This window comes from Balearica regulorum, chromosome 21 (assembly GCF_011004875.1).
Source record: "Balearica regulorum gibbericeps isolate bBalReg1 chromosome 21, bBalReg1.pri, whole genome shotgun sequence".
Lineage (NCBI taxonomy): Eukaryota > Metazoa > Chordata > Aves > Gruiformes > Gruidae > Balearica > Balearica regulorum.
In genome coordinates, this window is record NC_046204.1 from 5,190,059 (window position 1) to 5,209,114 (window position 19,056).

Genomic DNA, 19,056 nt, shown 5'->3' on the forward strand with positions numbered 1-19,056 from the left:
GTATCCAGTTTGAACAAGTGTGCTGTGCTTCATGCAATGCTACATTTGGAGTCCACAAAAAGGTTTCCTTGTATAACTACCTTACAAATTTATAAAGCTTCTTACTGCCTCTGTGCAGACGAGTCTGGATCTGGATTGCCTCTTCATTCTCTTGATTGTGAGCTAAAACAGAAATTCTCATTTCTTTCCCTTTCTTGAACTTCCAGAAGCCTTCCCTTTAACACAGGTCACAGGCATCCCCTGCTTGCTGGAGAGATCTTACTATGCTACAGTAGCTCTTCCTTTCAGTAATAAATAAATAAATAAACCCTAAGCTATTACTGTACAGTGTCAAATAATTTCTTAACAGTGCAGTCCTTAAAAGATCTCGTCTTCCTTTAAAGGAGCACAGCAGAAGAGTGAGAATTAGTTGTTATTATAGCCCTTGATACGTTTTACTTTCTAAACATATGGAGTAAACTAGGGCTATAGGAAAGGATTTTAAAAAAAAAAGTGGATTAACTGTGGGGAGGGAAGAAAAATAAACTTCCAGAATCCAACAAACACTTTTTCACTTCTCTTTTGTGCAGGTCAAAACTGGCTCGAAGACGCACGGGCCAGCTGAAGTACTGAGTCCATGTAATGTTCTCATCTGTTCTCCCTAACTCACCTTCTGATAGATAAAGTGTTACCTCTCATTTTCTCTTTGTGATTCTTGACAGTTTCTCTTGTATGTAATCCTGTGGCTTAACATCCCCTACCTTCCCAACTCCTTCAGCACATTTTCTAGGTATTCTAACCCTACCTTGTTTCTTTTCACTTGTACGAAGAATTGTACTAGTAGCATGTGGCCAAACAAAAACAGAAAGAAAAAAAAAAAATCAAAAAAAATTGAGTGATTATGCACGACTCTAAAAAGAAAAAAAAAGTTATTTATTTTTTCTTATAACAATTGTTTTCCCATTCCAACTGACCTTTTGGTGTCTGTCCCACTGTCCATTGTAGTCTGTCTAGACTGCTGCAAGTTTTCATTCAATTTGTGACTTGGCAGTAGTCATTGGTTCCCTCAGGGCAAAGTTCTAATGCCAGGGAAAGCTCAATTCCTCTATGTAGGTATTACCCAACCAGGAACTGCAATAGCTCCTCAGGCTTTCTGGATCCAGCCTCCAATTTAAACTCTGTTGAAAGCTGATATTGGACAAATCTATCTGGGCAGACTGGATTTTGGACTTGGTGCAAGTTTTTGAGTGTCCAGGGTCCAACAGGCTAAGGCATGAGCTGGAAAAAGGTAGGGAACAAACCAAGAGGGGCTGGCTAGAACAATCTGCCTTTAAACTTGCTATGGGGTTGCAGGTGAACAGTGCTTGGCTTTAACTCTTTCCCAAAACATTAACACTCACTCCTCTGTCTCTGAACTAAGCTGGGGAGATGGAACCTGTACTGATGTGAGGAAAAATAAACCACATCGCTGAAATATTAGATATGATCCCTAAAGTTTTAGATGCTCAGCCTCATATTTGACAGATGGAAGGTGTTAAGCGAAAACGGGACAGTGTGCTTGTTCCCTAGAGCGCTTTCAGGAGATCACCACGGGAGGGCAGTATCTCCTCTTTCTGCTGTTAGTCCTGACTTCTGAGTTCCTGTAGTAACAGTTCTCACCTTTCTTGGAAGAGATTTACGGTTGTCATTGGTATGTTAGGATGGACTGCTCCGCGGCATCATTCTGAAAGGCCTGCTTTATGCATGCGTCCCTTACCTGTAATACTCAGATGACATCCCATCTGTTCATGGGGAAAGCATCCTCTGTCTACAAAATACTTTCTAGACCTAGCACTTGCAATATTCTCCAGGGAACAGCAGGACATTTTCAGTTCATTTGGAATAACTGTTGAATGTCTCCTAATTTTCCTGATACGATTTTCATCAGCTAAAAGCCCCCTAGGTAGTTTTAACTTCAGAATTAATCCTTTCTGGAGGACAGATCAAGTGGCCTGTAGTCCTGGTCAGTGGGGTGTAATAATTGATGACTTGGAGATCAGCTGGGTGGCGTTAGTTCTCGACCTACAATGTAAGTTCTCCTTGTGGCCAAAGTTTTGGTCCTTGCCCCAAGAAAGGAAAGCAGAATGAATTTCCTTTCTGAGAAGTGAACCCATCTTTCTTAGGTTTTCAGGGAGGTCAGGGGGTGTTTGTTTTCTTTTACTACGTTTCAGACTGTGCTATACTTTCTTACTTACCTTGGGTACTGAGAGGGCTAGCTGTGATCCTGGGGAATGTACAGGAATTTCATCCTGAGGTTCTGACCTTTCAAAGGGAGAAGTAAAAGGGTTTTGTTCCACTACTACATTAGGCACATCTAGGCACACTCCAGCTCAAGAAGGTCATTTTGATTCAGCTCACTCATCAGCAGGTCGTGCCACACATGAAATTCTGTGGCCAAAAGCGTACGTGGGACTGGCATCAGTTGAGCAAATTTTTTTAGCTTTATGGGGTTTTCATTCTTCAGTAAAGTGCAATGCATAATGAGACCTCCTAAAAGCATGATGGGCAAAGGAGCAGGGAGATGGAGTCTGGCACTTGCTAGGACATATCTTTATATATTTCAAGATAGTACTCAAGCTAAATAATGCGCTCATGCTATCTCCCGTGGTCCTCAGATTTATTTCAGAACTGGAAGCCAGAGTGAGGGAGCATCCTGGGGACCCAGGAGCATAATAGCACAGGTTTTTTGTTTGTTGGTTGTTTTTTTTTCCTTCTGGTTTTGTCTTGTTTAATTATCTTAATACAGTGATGATATTCCTTTGTTACGCAATGGATGATAATGCACTTCTAGTGTGTGGATAAGTAAGATTGCTAGTGCTGCAGGAGGGCTTCTCAAGCTGGAGCTAAGCCGATCTCAAGAATTACGTTAATTGTAAGCACTAAGTTGTTGCTGCCATCACCACTGTTTATACTGGAAGTGGAACCAGTTTGAGAAGGGGTAGCAATTTAGATGGGGGCATTTTAGTTTTTCTTTTTTTTTTAACTAGAAGAAAACTAGTTTGCTAAGTCTTTGCTTTGGATAAGCCAGAAAATGAACTAAGGGGGTATAAGGCATTGCATAGAAACGTGATTAAGGGATCTGCCTTTAAAAGCAGGAAGAAACAGATGCTTATTTTATACAGCTCTGTTGCATAAATGTTACTCTTCTATCTAGAGACTCCAAGCAGCTTCTGATGTCTATGTGGATAACAGATCATCAGAAGAGCAAAATTCTATTTTTAAGCATCGGTATCTCTTAAAGCTGCATAATCTGTGACAAAATAGATTCTTCTTGTGTGGAGTTCAAATGGGCATTACTATTTCCAGGCCTGACATAAAGGCATACAGTTACAGTTTTTCACCAATTATTGAAGCTCAGTTTGAGACATCAGTTTCCCTACTTAAAACTGTAACTGAAATCAAGTTTTCCTTAAAAGGATAACAAGGCAAAAAAAGGTGGATTTCCATTCACTTCAAAGCTTTTTTTGATCTAGCCCAACATGTTAGAAATGTCTTTTTAGAAACAGAGCAAGAAGAGGAAATATGACATTTAAAAGCCTTCTTGACATTTAAAAGCCCACTCTTGGTTACGCGCTGCGTGTATATGAAGTCCCGGAGTCAGACAGCTCTTGGGACTCAGCCACTGCAGACCAGGCGTCATGCTGTGGGCTTGCCAGCCCACTCAGCGTAAGCACTGGTAGTAAACTTGATAGGTGTTTCTTGGAGAGGAGGAGTATGGGACTGTGCTCTACTTTGGGGGTTTTATGTTCCTCACTAAAAGGAAGGAGAAACTTACCATTTTTTTTGTCCATTGAAAACCATGTGTTTGGAGCTTCCTGGATATTTTAAAACTAAATTAAACCTCCTATACTGTATTTTAGAAATGCACTTTAAGTACCTTTTTAAAGAAGATTCCTGTATTCTGGGATGCAGAAGGGAAGGGAATATTATTTCCAGGCCACTGAGAAAGTGGGGTTTTTTGGTCAGTGTCTAATAGTCCTTATTACTGATTAGCAAGGTATTTCAAAGCAAAGACTTTACTTCTTGCTGCTTGTTATTTAATTTACAGGGATTTAATTTTATGTAATGTATTGTATATTTATACATCTGTAATTAATTGCACACTAGATAAGAAAGAGGATTAGCTTTGGAATAACACCCATTGGTACTATACAATCAACTAATACTGCCTATGCATATGCATCTTTCTGGTACTCTTGCACAGCCTTAGTTTGTGTTAGTTTATACTGTGGTGGGTGTTTTTGTTGAAGATGCAGCAGTTAACCTGCTGCTTGAAGGAAGGATACTAATGCTGCTCTGGAACGGTCTGCTGAATGTACTTTAAAATGGGTCTCTAACATGTGCGTTGCTTCTCTCCATTGTGGTTAATAACCCCAATATGTGGTCTGAACTGTACTGTATGTAGCAGGAATGTATTAATTTTGTGCTTCCTTGTTTAAAAACATCAGCTGTTCAAGAACAGGATTGACTTTTTTTTTGTTCAGAAGGCCATTTATGCGTTCTAAGTATTTTAAATCAAAACTAGTCCAACACTAACCAGATGGCTGTGTCCGATGTTATTTGGAACAGTTTTTAAATTAACAGGATCAGCTGTGTATTCAGAAAACTGAGGGTATGGAGGTCATAAGTCTTCAATTCCTAATGCTGCCAAGTTAATGGCCTGATCCTGAGCAGTACTGAACTCTCTCTTGCTGACCTGAGACCAGGAACTAGAAGCAGAGCGAGTCTGGAATGATCAGCACTTCCCAGGATCAGTTCTCAATTTTCCACTCTGCTTGTTCATACTTCATGTGCAGTTGATTAAGGTTCTTGAATTTGGACATTAGACATGCTGTTGCACTGAAATACATACTTTTTTTTTTAATTGCAGTCCCCATTTCCGTCGAATCTCTCTGTACACAAGGTATACAAGGTATATGCTGTATAAGTGGCCTTCTTGAACAAATCTCTCTGCAAACTGATTTCATCCCAGCGAAGGAGTGTATCAGCAACACTGTACATTAATTTCAGGTTTTCATTTTCTTATTTTATTTTGTAAATATATCCGATATTTGGAGCTTGAGTATACAAAATGTAAATATAGTTCATGTATTTGTACTAATTCTGATCCATTTGCTGTATAGCCTTAGGTGTGCAATGCAGATATCTAACCGTGTATGGTAACCTTGCACCACTGAATTGTTAGTGAACGAGACGAAACAATAAAGGTACAACCAGTGCATTAGCAGATACAATGTGTGCTCCTTTTATTATGATTTAATTACTGGTATCTTGTATTGATTATTTGTTTTCAAAACCTGTCCTGAACAAGCTTATGCTTTTGTGAAAAGAGATTTGTCTCAGCTGTTCTTCAGAGAGACAAGGGGCACTTCTTATCTTTCCTTATCCTTTTCCCTTTGGTACGTTCTGCAGCATTTCCAAGTAGTTTTTGGATGCTTTCAAAAGATTCTTTTGCTTGAAAGATAAAATAAGGGTGTCAGTGCTGCCAGTACACAACTTGCTTATCTGGGGGTGACTGTTAAAAAGGACAGGAAGCACGTGAAGTCAAACCTCTAAAATGTAACAGCAAAATATGAGGCACCGGCTTTGTGGACAAAGATGTCAGGGAATCCCTGTGAACTGGGTCTGAAAGTGAAAAGTTCTTTGTAGCTTTTACAAGTCATGCTGAGGAAAGGGGACAGGACATTCCCCAAGCATTTAAATCCCACAAAAATGGGCCATCACTTGCTGTCAAACACCTTGTAACTGTAAACCAGCTGCATGATGGCAAAATACTTCTATCACGCTGCTGGCTAGATCTGTTATCTGAAAAGCTACCATGGATGTCTTGCTTCTTGCTGCTGTTGCTGAGTCCTTCCCCCCGCCCCGTGAGGCACTTGAGTAACCTATTAATTTTCTGGTTGCTTTTCTGACAGCTTATTTCCTACTCTAGAGAAGCTGCTAGCTGTTCTACTGCTTTCGGATTCATTCCACTCAATGCCCCAGAATAAGGTGAACCCAAAGTTTGATGGGTCAGTTTGCTGCCCGTCTTCATGTTTAGAATGTGCCTCTAATAGAAAGTAAAGACGATTAAAATGTAGGTTTACATGATGCATCTCACTGCCGTGGAGCAAAGGTATGAAACTAGCTTTCTTCTCTTAAACCTGATGTTAATCTCGATGCTGACAGGTGGGTGGCTTTCCTAAGTTTGCTTTTGCCCAAATTGCAGGACGCCTCAAAGACGAGCCGATAGCTGTGACAGCCGCCGTGTTGGCTGCAGCCTAGAATGACGTTTCAGCAGCTGCATTTGAGGAAATGAGTTCTGTACGATTAAAGGCGAGAATAGGCAAAAAACCGCTGTTCGCGGGCTGTCCCAGGGCTACCTATGTCTGTTGAAATAAGCGGCTGGCAGCAGCCCGACCTTCAGCTGGCGGATGAGCCCGTCCTGCGGCGGGCCCCCGGGACACCTCCGGCCTTACAGGCGGTGTCGGAGCGTTACCGCCCGGAGGACGGCACAGGGACCGACCGACCGACTGGCGAACCCCTTCCGGTGTTCAGGGGACCTTCCCTGACACGTTCCGGTGTATCGACACCTGCTTCCCGCCGCGGCAATACCGAGCGCGCTGGCCTGCGGGGACGGGCTGTGTCGCCCCCGCGCTGTCCCTTTAAGGGAGTGACGCGCCCGAACCATCGGCCCATGGGCGGGAGGCGGGGCTCACCGGGAGAGCCAATAGGCGCTCTCCGTCCCGCCCCGCCCCGCCCGCGCGGCTGAGGGCTCACCGGGCGCTCGCCGCAGGCCGAGCCCCAGCGACACTGCTGCCGCGAGCTCCCCTCAGCGCCCCTCCGCTCCCCTCAGCGCCCCTCCGCTCCCCTCAGTGCCGCCGCCATGGCTCAGTGAGTGCGGGCGGGGGCTCGGCCGAGCCGTGCGTCTCTCAGGCGGGACCGTGAGCGGGTGGGGCCTCGGCATAGGTGTACCCGGGGGGTGGGGGCAGCGCCGAAACCAGGTCGTGGAGGTGTGAGAGCCGAGGGGTGCCCCCGCTCACGGGAGAGGCCCTCCCGACCGTTAGCGGCGAGCGGGGAGGCGCCCTGGGGAGAGCCAGGGGCTGAGGGGGAGGCGGGAGTCTTTCTAGCCTCTAGCCTCTCGCCTCTGCCGAGCGACTTTCTGCAAAAGCGAGTTTTTCGGCGGGCTGATTTGGGGGAAGCGGGTGGTTCCGTGCGGTCCCCGGTTCCGCGGTGTGTCGGGGAGGAAGGAGAGGATGGGGCCCTGGAGCCGCCTGACGGCGGGTTGGGTTGTCACCGTTAGAGGCTCTGCGGCGGCTGAGGGACCGAGAAGCAGAATAGGCCAGTTGGCTGAGAGACTGGCAAAATGCGGGAGTGGTCGGGTTTGGAGTCATGACTGTGAAGCAGGAAACTTGTTCCTGACCCCAGGAACAGACGTAGGCAGTTGGCTTTCTCTGCCTGCACACCCCTTGTGAGCTGAATTAGGCAGCCTTTAGCAGAATATCCATTTCCCGCTTTTCCTTTGCTCACTCCAAATCTGAGACAGTTTGTATCGCAGAAGTAAAAAATCCACTGTAGTGTTCAGGCACGATGTTCTATTGCAGCATCTGTTAAACATGGAGCGGTGATAGAGCTGGATCCATCAGTGACATACGAGACCTGCTCACTTTGCTCCCTGCTTCCTAGTGCAACATTTTGGATAGCTTGTTTTTCTTACTCACCTAGTTGTGTCTTGGTAGTTGGGAAGAAATCTTGGTGGCTTGGAACATGCTCTGTGTTGGTCTCCACTGTCTGCTGGACTGACCGGGAGCCACAGGGATCTCTTGCTGTCATAGCCTACAGAATCAACTCAGAGCATGTGCTGGAGCATTTGATAGAAAGGGTGAGCTGGCTCAGCAGGTGACAAAATCAGAACAGCCTGACAGAGGGTATGTATGGATGCTGGTGCTAGACCACTGCTAATGAAATTTACCTGGCATTTTTCTTCTTCCACATTCCAGAGCTGATATTGCTTTGATTGGACTGGCTGTGATGGGTCAAAACCTTATTTTGAACATGAATGACCATGGCTTCGTGGTAAGTGAAGGAAAACTGTTCAGAAAGGCAGGGGGGTTGGAGCTGAGCATTTTGTGTGAGGGTTTTTTTCTTTTTTCCTTGTGATAGTTGTTTCCTCCTTTTAGTTGTAACCTAGACTGCCCTTTGTCTTGCTTCCAGAGAAAAACATCAGTGCATGGCTGTACTCAGCTAGCCACCTGATGTGTATGATTTTCCCCTGCAGTTTGCTCTGGCATTGGCCATTAACCGTAGGTTCCCAAGGCACTTGCAAAGACGTGCTGCAGGTTCATCCCTGCTCGGTGTCTTTGAGGAAGGTGGAATTGGGAGAGCACGTGTTTTTGAACCTTGCTTGTGTAACTTGTAGCTTGAGCTAAAGTAACTGTTCTGTTAGCAGCTTTTATTAATGCGTTTTCTTGCTCCCCCAGGTTTGTGCTTTTAACAGGACGGTTTCCAAAGTGGATGACTTTCTGGCCAACGAGGCCAAGGGAACCAAAGTGATTGGTGCTCACAGCCTGGAAGAGATGGTCTCTAAGTTAAAGAAGCCCCGTCGCATTATTTTGCTGGTGAAGGCTGGAAGTGCAGTGGATGACTTCATCAATAAATTGGTGAGGCAAACATTCTTTCTACCTGTGACTCCTTGCTGTCTTTTGGACAAGTTTCCTCTGGAAGATCTCAATTATTTGTCATTAATGAGGTTTTGAATGCATGGAGAAAACAAAAATGCTGATTTGTTTTTGGTAGGTGCCACTGTTGGAGACTGGAGACATCATAATTGATGGTGGGAATTCTGAATATAGAGATACCACGGTAAGCCTGTTCTCTTTCTTCCCTGATTGTCACAATAGTCAGTCAACAACATGCCATGTCCTCTTTGCTCAGGGAAGGCCAAACTGAGTTATCTCTGCAAAACTAGATCATGCAGCCTATTAAAAAGCAATTGGTACAGTAGTTAAGGATTGTTCTATAAGTATATTTTATTAGAAGTTGCCCAAATCATCAAAGAATATTTTTATTGACATCTTGTAAAGAGTGAAGGCTTTTAGAAAATTTACTGTTACAACCTTACAGAGTTTTCAGGGAGATTTGAAAACCTAAGGATATTTATAGATTTGCTGTTATATCTGAATCCTGCATGACCATGGGAAAATCCAGTAAGACAGAACTGGTTTGGCTGTCTTGAAAACACCAGAGCAATTATTTTTCAAAAACACACAAGCCTGCTTGTGAGCAGGCTGTAACTATAGAAGTTATATGTTACCTTAGCATCTCTGGGATGCTTACATGAAAATACTGTGTTCAAATTGGTACTTCTGGCTCTCGGAAGGAGTGCTGGTATTAGTCTTTCTGCTTTGGCATCCAGATCTTAGGTAAGTGAATTATAGAATCATAGAATGGTTTGGGTTGGAAGGGACCTTAAAGATTCTCTAGTTGCAATCCCCTGGGGACACCCTCCAGTAGACCAGGTTGCCCAAAGCCTCATCCACCCTGGCCTTGAACACTTCCAGGGAGGAAGTTGGCTGTACCAGACTAAAAACCAGGTACTGAATGAGGATTAATGCTTGGGAAGCTTGAAGCTCCCCTTGGGGATCTCAACCTGTACTTCGCTCCCACTTAGAGGGAATTAGTTCCCTTATGGTTGTCCATGCTCACACCTTCTCTCTGCAGTGAACTCAGCAACTCCACCTTGGGCCTAATCTGCCTCCCCCACATCTTTGCACATAGCTTGTATCACCTGACACTTAATTCTGAGCATTTTCCAGCCTCACTACTGCTTTATTCTATCTGGTGCTTATAAGGACTTTGTTTTCTCAGCATGTCTCTTTTGCAAGGATCCATGTCAAGGCAACAGGAAGTTTCCTAATGTTCACTTTGGTGTATGTACAAGCTTTCTCTAAGGTTGTCTTCTAGCATGTCCAAAGCAGAATTGAAAACCTAATTTTAGGTCTAAATTTCTAACCTTTTTTTGTAAGGCTCTGGCATTGAAACAAATTAAATAATGCTTCTCTGGTCTTTGTTCCAGAGACGCTGTAAGGAACTACAGGAAAAGGGCATCCTATTTGTCGGAAGCGGTGTTAGTGGTGGAGAGGAGGGTGCCAGATACGGTCCTTCGCTCATGCCAGGAGGAGCCAAAGAAGCCTGGTAAGCACGAGCTAGTATATTCTTCTTCAGAATGTTCTGCAACAATCGTCTTCTATTCACATTGAGAGCTGAGGGAGGGAAGGAGGAGGAGGGTGTGGGTGTGGAGAGAGAGAGAACAAGATATGTTGCTATCTTACTTCCTCAAGGCTCGAGATTTCTCAACCTAGCTGGGGTCACGGGGCAGTGCTGAGCTTTCATGGCAGGCAAGACAAAGGCAGGGATTTTTTTCCAGGAATTCTTGGGCAAAAGTAGTACCTACAGAAATCAGAAGGGAGAAATGTGTACCAGGGAAGAATTTTACTTAAATTTTTAAAAAGTACTGTTCTTGATTATGATTTTTCTTTTGGGGCCCTACACACTTGGAACGCTGTTAACCGTGAAACAGGCAGCAGCAAACATCCCTGCCGTGACACGCATGATAAAAGGAGGCTTCAGTACATGTTTGTCCTGACTATTGAGTACATTACTTTTCTTGCAAGTTTCTGCCATGCTGCGCTGCTGGTTTGTACTGATGTTACTGTGACGTTAAAGGACTGTACATCAATGTTCACGTTAGAGTTCATCCCTGGTTGCGCGTTCTCTCTGTAAATGCGGAAAGAAAAGGCATGTCTGGGCTTTACCTGAGTCTTAGACTCTCTTAAGCCCCTGTCCATTTGCATTAGCATTTCATACCGATAACAGCCTGTTCAAATCTGACGGCACAAAGCCAGAAACAACATAACAGTAATTTGCTGTCTGATCATCTTTTTGCCATAAACAGCTCAGTAAATACAGCTTCTATTTGCCACCCTTACCTGAACTTTGTCCCCCCTCTGTCACAGCACCTGCAGCCCATGTGCCACCCATGCTCCTTTCCCAGTGGTCGCTTTAGTTTGCTCCAAACTTGGCATTCTGTAATGCTCTCCTGTTGGCTAAGCAATTGACTACACTTGAGGAGCCTGGCAATGACAAAAGCTCCTAATTACTGCAGTAATGCAGATAACTAGATCCTGTGGAGTTTCTTCCCTACTCCTCTCCTTCTCCAGATTACCCTGGATTTTTCTTGTGGCTATAGAAAAGAATGGGATTTTGTTCTGGCTCTGTCACTGATCCTTTCTGAGTGTGAGCCTGTATCATAGCCTGCCTCTATTTCCCCATTTCTAAAATGGAGAAGATAATATTTGGGCTCTTTTAGGTACATTAAGCTTGTCTGCACAGTGCTGTAAGCATGACACGGGCTGTCCCCATTTCTTGCAAGCAGTGTCTAGTTCTGGGAAAAACATACATTTTATTTTACATTGCTGTGTGGTGGGTTATCAACCTGCCAGCATGCCCTCACCCCACACCTCACTACCTTTTGGCAGAAAGATGCATCATACCAATGGATTTTTTTTTCTTTGTTTCTTCTTGTGGTGTTTGCGTCCTCTGCCTATCTGCTGAGGCATATTATTTCTCCCCACAGGCCCCACATCAAGACCATATTTCAAAGCATTGCTGCTAAAGTGGGATCTGGGGAGCCTTGTTGTGACTGGGTAAATATTTATTTGATACTGACCTTAACTTGTGGTTAGAATCCATGCTTAGGTAGTTTGGTTGCTGAAGCTCATGCTTGTTTGTCCTTAATAAAACCAGTGGGCTGATTTTCTGGCTGACTGCATTCAATTCAAATCTACCCTCTCTGATAACTTCCCCCCATGCAATGGAAAGACAAAGTTTTATGGCTGGGCCATGTGCTGGGGGAGCTAAATGGATCTGTGACCCACAGTGTTTTCAATTAGCACTGGGCTTCCTTCCTTCATTTAGGCAGAAGGAAGCCATAGGCAGATATTAAACAGGGGAAGTGGTGACAGTGCTGTTGCTGATGGCATTTTTTTGATGTTTCCTGACAGGTCGGAGATGAAGGTGCTGGACACTTTGTGAAGATGGTGCACAATGGGATTGAATATGGAGACATGCAGCTGATCTGTGAGGCGTATCACCTGATGAAAGATGTGGTGGGCATGGAGCATGATGAGATGTCAAAGGTGATCTGTAGTTTTTCTTGTTGTGCCTTCTTGAGCCATGGTGGCTGTCTGCAGTTGATGGAGGCAGCTGGGCTTGGGTAAAGCGCTGCATATGCATGAAGTTGATTTTTCTGACATGCCTTCTGCTGGGGGCAGCGCACAATATTCTCGAGCCTCAAATGAGGTAGGGAGCAGCAGGCACATACATCTGAATATAGAAGTTGTCAAAACTCTGCCATTCTACAGTTGATTTCTCCCCAGGAAGCACCTTCTTGCATAGAGATATGAATTACCCTGCCTGAAAAAAGCTAGTAAAACATTGAGCATGATAATCAAGCAGGAGAATCTTGCAAAGACCTTGTTGAAGCAAGTCAATAAGAGTGATGTGTCTTGAAAGAGCAGTTGTGTTTCCAGCCTTCACTGGAAATCACTGGTAGATGTGGCAGGGTACGTGTAACCAGTAAGTGGGATAGCATGACCCCCTTCTGTCTGTATACATATATATCAATAACTCAGTTGATATATATACACTAGATACATACTAAATCGTTGTGTATATATATGTGTGTGTGTGTATATATATACACACACACTTTTTCTCCTCTTACAGGTATTTCAGGAATGGAATAAGACAGAGTTGGACTCTTTCCTGATTGAAATCACAGCCAATATTCTCAAATTCAAAGACAGTGATGGCAAATACCTCCTCCCAAAGATCAAGGACAGTGCAGGACAAAAAGGCACAGGAAAGTGGACAGCCATTTCTGCCCTGGAATATGGAGTCCCTGTCACACTCATAGGTAACTGGTTCTTTGATCTGTCCTGTACTGGTAACAGTAATCTCAGAAATGAGCCCACGCTGGGGCTTAGCTCCCAGAAGAGGCTCTTCTCCATGTAGCTGTTGCAGCCTTCTGCCCTTGAGAGCCGTTACTGTTTTTCTTTGCTGGGCTTGTTTTTACCTTATTTCTCAAATATGGGTAGTACTGTTATCATGCCTTTGCCCATGGTATCTTTGCGGTTCTGGTGGTGACTTGGTGAGAGATGAATGTAAGTGCCATGCTAGAAGTGTCATGCTAGATTGATGCAACATTCCTCAGTAATCCTCTGCCTTATCTGCTACTCCAAATCTCATCACAGCCTTAAAAATGTTGTTTAAAAAAAAAAAAAAAGGTGGGGGCAGGACACCCTCAAAACCTTGTTGTCTCACCACTGCTTGGTAAGTACTTAGACGTCTCTGAAGGTGTAAGAATTATTTTTCAGATATCTGCCTAAGTCTTCTATTTCTATGTTTCAGTATAATTAGGCTAACCCAGCATTAGTGTGTCTAAACAGGAACACGAGGGCCAGACTGTATTTCTTTGAGCCTCTGGCGGTGGCTGCAGTTTTTCCACTACAACAGTTGGTTGTGGTGTTTCTTCATACACCCTGGACTGCTGCTGTTTTTTGTTTTGTGGCTAATAAGGCTGCTGATCCAAAGCCAAACTAAGATGATGGAAATGTATTTTGTAATTGCTTTGAATTATAACCCTAAAGTGTGAGAATTTACCTGCTCACATACATACCTAACAGTCTTGTTACCTACCCTTTTATCTAACCTGGCCTCTGAATGGAATTGTGACACAGGAGTTGTAAAACATCTGCAACACATTTAGAGCGCTCTCTTACCACAGGTTCAATGTAGACTTTCCTGTTGAGTACATAAGGTGACTCAGCAGGTTCTTTGCTCTTGGCTTAGCTTCAATTTTCATGCTTTCTCTACCTCTTTCTCCTTTGCCTTGGCTGGTCAAGTCCTCTTGTATTAGAAGATAAGAAAAACTATATTCAGTAGACTAAAAGAGAGTAACTGCAGTGATAGCTATCAGAGAAACATGGCTGCATTCTAACAACATAATTTTACAAAACAAGTTTTGTAAATGGTTTTAATATTCTACTACAGCTGCAGTCTTTCAGTTCTAGGCTTGAAACAGTGTTTCTCACTTGTGCTGTTAATATTCTCCTGTTTGAGGTTCTTGCAAAGGCCGAGGGTGGAGGAGACACTCCCTAATTAGTTCTCTGCAGTGCCAGGGGAGCATTGTTAGGTAATGATGAGTTGATGGGGAAGTATGTGCAATAGCCCTTTTGCAAACATGGCTGTTCTTAGGGCAGTTGCTGTGTGTGTGGTTTTACTGCATAAGCATGACTTGCAGACTTCTGCTTGTAAAAGCAGAGTCATCCTACCCCTGGTTTTTCCTGACTCTTTTTTTCTCCCCAGTATAGAAGGCAGTTTTTGCAGAAATGGAGAGGAACCAGTTTTGATTTTGATACAGTCTTTTAATCCTTCTTCAGGGAGGATCCAGAATTCTGTGAAAACATTATTAATCTTTTTTTTGTTTATTTTGGGTGGTTTGGTTTGGGTTTTTTTTGAGGGATGGGAGTGGGGTTTTTTTGTTGTTGTAATTCACGACTGACTTAAAAGGTGGAAGAAAATTTCAGTATGAAGATCATAATAAACTTGATTGCTTTCCTTCTATCGGACCCTAGAAAGGAAACATTTTTTTCCCCATTTAACAATACCATCTTCAATTGCAAATAAGTACAATGTAAACCAGCATGATTAGGAATTGACTGAGCCAGATCAAGAGATTGGCATTCAAGCTTTCTCTTTAGGAGCTGAAGATACTGCTTGGCTATCTCCTTAGCCCTGGCAAATGACATTTAGTAACCTGCTTAGTGATGTTATAAAACTTTCTTATGGGATTCTGGATACTAGTGTTATGAGCTTACCAGATTTGTAAAGTTTTTTTCCTCTTGTAAGTTAACCTGCTGATTTATTCTTGATTTTAATTGCTCTATTTTGCATGTGTGTATTTCAAAGCACATCTAGTTAATGTGAGTTAGCATTTATGCAACAGCTTTTTATCTTCAAAGCACGATAGAATAACTAGTGAAGTCTTCAGCCTTGCCTGTCCCTAGACTGCAGTGCAACGCTGTCTGTCTTTTATAGATAGGAAGAGATTTTAAAGTAAATTCTTAAAATTCCGGTGAAAGTTCCTGAGGATAAATTTTCATGCAGGTGACGTGTGGCTTTTTTTGTCTCTTTATCATTTGAAAGCTGTATCAGTCAATATTTACCCAACGGTTATGCTGACTGGCAGTTTGGTCCCTCAGTAATGCTGTTGAAATAATTCATTTGTACACCTCTGTTCCTGTGTGACTCTGTTTCACTATGTATGTGGCTCATCATTCAGTGACACTCTCACTGTGTGATTAAGGACAAGTATCTCAGACCTTAACTGTGATGCTGAACTTTCTAATTATCTGCCCTTTCCTACCATACATACTTAAAGGTGAAGCTGTGTTTGCACGGTGCCTGTCTTCCCTCAAGGATGAGAGAGTACAGGCCAGTAAGCTGCTGGTTGGGCCTAAAGTGACGCAATTTGGTGGGAACAAGAAGGCCTTCCTGGAGGACATACGCAAGGTGAGTCATTGTGCTTGCCAGAGTGCTGTATTACAGCTGTATATCAAAGCAGGTCTTGGATGCTGTAAACCCCAGTGAGGAGCTCTTGTGTTTGTGTTTCATGACAAATTAGTTCCTGCTTTCAGTCAAACAGGGCATGTAGACTGTGAAGTTTCTTGTTCAACTTTGTGGGACTTCACTTGGAATGTGAATTTGTTTGGTGTTTTTTTTTTTTTTTCTTTTTTAGGCCCTGTATGCTTCCAAGATTATCTCATATGCTCAAGGCTTCATGCTGCTGAGACAAGCAGCCAAAGAGTTTGGCTGGACACTGAATTACGGTGGCATTGCACTGATGTGGAGAGGAGGCTGCATCATTAGAAGGTAATTGAGGAGGTAACTTAGTTGCTGAGGGAAGAAGAGCAGGCAATTTAGTTTATGTGGCACTGGACTGACAGGCCTAGAGATTTTCTTGGAAAATCCATGGAGTTAATCTGATGATTACATACCGAGAGGCTGTTTCTGTAGATGGCACTAAAGGTTACCAGATGAAGCCAATTTTCTGGTGGCTTTAGCTACTGCAGATTTTATTCGGTCTTTGTTTTGTTTGCATCTTTCTCAGTGTTTGGAATCTGAGTCCAGCTGAGTCAAATTTTGGCACTGTAATTTTTGGATTCTGGGCCTTTGTTGGAAGCTGTGAGATTTTATTCCTGGTTTACGTGTGTTCTGCCTAGTGTGTTCCTGGGAAAAATCAAAGATGCTTTTGATCGAAACCCTGAGCTCCAGAATTTGCTGTTGGATGATTTCTTTAAGACAGCTGTTGAAAACTGTCAGGTGAGTTTCAAAGGAAGGAAGAGCATAAAAATAATAGTTTATAGCCTGGACTTCTTCAGCTTCTTTCGCAGGAGTTACCTTCACAACTATATTTAGATTGAAAAATGAAAAGCTAGAGAACACCCTTGAAAGCTATTTATACAGCATCCTTAATCCCACAGATCTCTAAAGAATTCTTAAGCTCTTTGGGACTATGTATGTGTATCTGTACACACGTAATGTATGGGTGTAGGAATTGATCATCTATGCTTCAAGGTACCCTACTGTAGTAGAACATACGGGTCTTACAGGATCAGGACAGGAAAAAAACTACATAGTTGGAGCTTGTTGAAATGGAACAAGTTACTGTGGTGAGGTAGGCTATACTGAGCTCCTAATTAGAATTTAGCCAGACACCAGGGTTAGCGACCTGTCCTTGAAAAAATGCCTACAAATGCCTCTTGCCTCTGTTTATCAGGAAGTAGGAGAATGTTAGTTCTAAATGAAGGAAGAAAAAGGGGGTTGCATCACTGAAGCACTACTTTATAAATCAGCATCCAGATACATCAACCAATGAACCAAGGTCTCATGTAATGTTGCAAGGTATATTTGTACTGTCAACCTAAAGATAATACAGGAGCAAACAAACATATAGTCCTTGTGGTGTCATGGTGGTTCTCTTTGATACTAGCCACGCTACTATTAGAAACTTAAGGTTTCCATTTTACTATTATAGAAGACTTAGGCAGAACTCTAGCAACTCAGAAGCAGCATGATGTGAGGAAAAAATGTCTAGCCTGTGTGAACATTCTCGTCACTGCCCTGTGTCTTGTGCCTTCTGTGCACTTGGATTTCAGCTGTACAGAGTGTAGAGCTCTGTTCCATTACCACTGTTTGCAGTAGCACCAAAATAACAGTGTTCCAGACCCGCTATTCGTTAGACCTAGGTCTGTCCAAACAGTGTCCTGATTTGGATGGAGTTGACAGGCAGAACTAAAACTAGATAATCTGACCAACAAAGAAGTCATATATTATCATTAGTAATTATTTTAACTGAAGCTGAATATTCCATGCAGGTTACTAAATCAGATGTCCGGTTGAAATGAGGATTATCCACATGTCTGTCTGAAGTATCGTGCTGACCTCTTATGCCCTTGGGCAGGCTTTGTACTGCGCTTGATTAGAGGTCCTGAAAGAGCCTTGGTGTTTGCTCAGTATGTTCCCGGCTGTGTTGATGCTTTTGGGATGCACTGATTATATTTATGTGAAAGAACATCCTTGCTCAAAGCCGTGGTTTGATTGCATGTGAAGAATATGTCTGTACTCGTATTGTCCTATTTGTTAACCCTATCTTACTTGCCAGTATTTTGGATCAACCGTGTTTATGTAAAATCAGGAATCTACTGCTGCATTTGCTCAGACTTGGCCATTAGATTTCATACAACCTGAAATAGCACACGCTATTATACTAGAATAGTTCATATGCCTGCACGTACCTCTGAACAAGCACTGATTAGTTTCTTTTCCTCTCTCGCAGGACTCCTGGCGACGTGTAATCAGCACTGGAGTAGAGATTGGTATCCCTATGCCCTGCTTCACTACAGCACTTTCTTTTTATGATGGATACAGGCACGAAGTATTACCAGCTAACCTGATTCAGGTAGGTGCCTGAAATAATCTAGCAGATCTTCTGGCTACTGAAATATTTAAATACTGGTCTAAAGGCCGTGATGTCAATATGTCCTAATTACTCCAACATTGTAAAGATAAAGGCATAGATTGCCTAATATAATTCTGTTAAACCTGAAATTCATGGCAATAAAATACTGTGTGATGTCTGGGTAAAGAACACCAGAAATACTGGTATGCCGGTGCCAGCATGTGTTAGTATTCCATCTGTGAGCCGAGGGTAACGACATCTTTGAATCAAAATGCTTTACAAAGAAGTAAGCGTCTTAGAACCTTTGGATGTAGGTAAGCGCTTGTTTTTTTTAGATTAGTACCTAGCAGAAATAGCATACTTTCTACAGAAGTCTTAATTACTAGATATTAGTAAATGTTTCATTGCAGTGATTTTGCTAATAATGAGAAAATAAGTTTGAATGTTACAATGTTGGAGTCAGATCTTATTTCTAGTATTCCCATAGTCAAGTATCAGTAGGTGCAACTTCTAGTGCTCATACAACTGTGATATTCATGTGTCTATTGTGTGTGTGTGTGTGTGTGTTCTTATTCTAGGCTCAGCGCGATTACTTTGGTGCACATACATACGAATTATTATCGAAGCCAGGTGTATTTATCCATACTAACTGGACAGGCCATGGAGGAAACGTGTCCTCTTCTGCCTACAATGTCTAATGGAAATATTTCCTCTTGAAACCAACATACTGTAGATCTCAGATATTCCTCCTAGAATACCACTTTTTACTGTACTGTGCTAGAATATGTGTCCAGACACTTTTGTAATAACTTGTGGGTATATTTCATATATATATATCTCAAAGCTAAATAAATTTGCTTATAAATGCATTGAGGTGTTTTCTTTCCACTGCTGATGGCCAAAACTGGCCTCAGGGTAAGGTGCAATGCCTTCTGCGGGCCGCGTCCCGGCGGTCCGTCCGTCCGTCCCTGCTGCGG

The 19,056-nt window shown here is 42.9% G+C and overlaps 2 protein-coding genes across 8 annotated transcripts in view; both read left to right on the forward strand.

Moving 5' to 3' along the window:
- Nucleotides 1–5,245, forward strand: part of KIF1B (kinesin family member 1B) — a 94,693-nt gene extending 89,448 nt beyond the window's left edge. For all 7 annotated transcript variants that reach the window (XM_075773505.1, XM_075773499.1, XM_075773503.1 and 4 more), the window contains one exon: nucleotides 570–5,245. In XM_075773505.1, the coding sequence (XP_075629620.1) occupies nucleotides 570–612 (43 nt within the window). In that variant the 3' untranslated portion in view covers nucleotides 613–5,245. The remainder of the gene's footprint in view (nucleotides 1–569) is intronic.
- A 1,505-nt stretch (nucleotides 5,246–6,750) lies between these two features.
- PGD (phosphogluconate dehydrogenase) lies at nucleotides 6,751–18,948 on the forward strand. The gene is made up of 13 exons (XM_075773507.1): nucleotides 6,751–6,891; nucleotides 7,998–8,073; nucleotides 8,478–8,657; nucleotides 8,794–8,859; nucleotides 10,073–10,191; nucleotides 11,633–11,702; nucleotides 12,060–12,194; nucleotides 12,784–12,973; nucleotides 15,500–15,630; nucleotides 15,857–15,990; nucleotides 16,341–16,440; nucleotides 17,957–18,079; nucleotides 18,658–18,948. Exons 1-13 carry the CDS (start codon nucleotides 6,884–6,886, stop codon nucleotides 18,775–18,777), a joined length of 1,452 nt encoding a protein of 483 aa, XP_075629622.1. The 5' UTR covers nucleotides 6,751–6,883; the 3' UTR covers nucleotides 18,778–18,948.
- The last annotated feature ends 108 nt before the right edge of the window (nucleotides 18,949–19,056 follow it).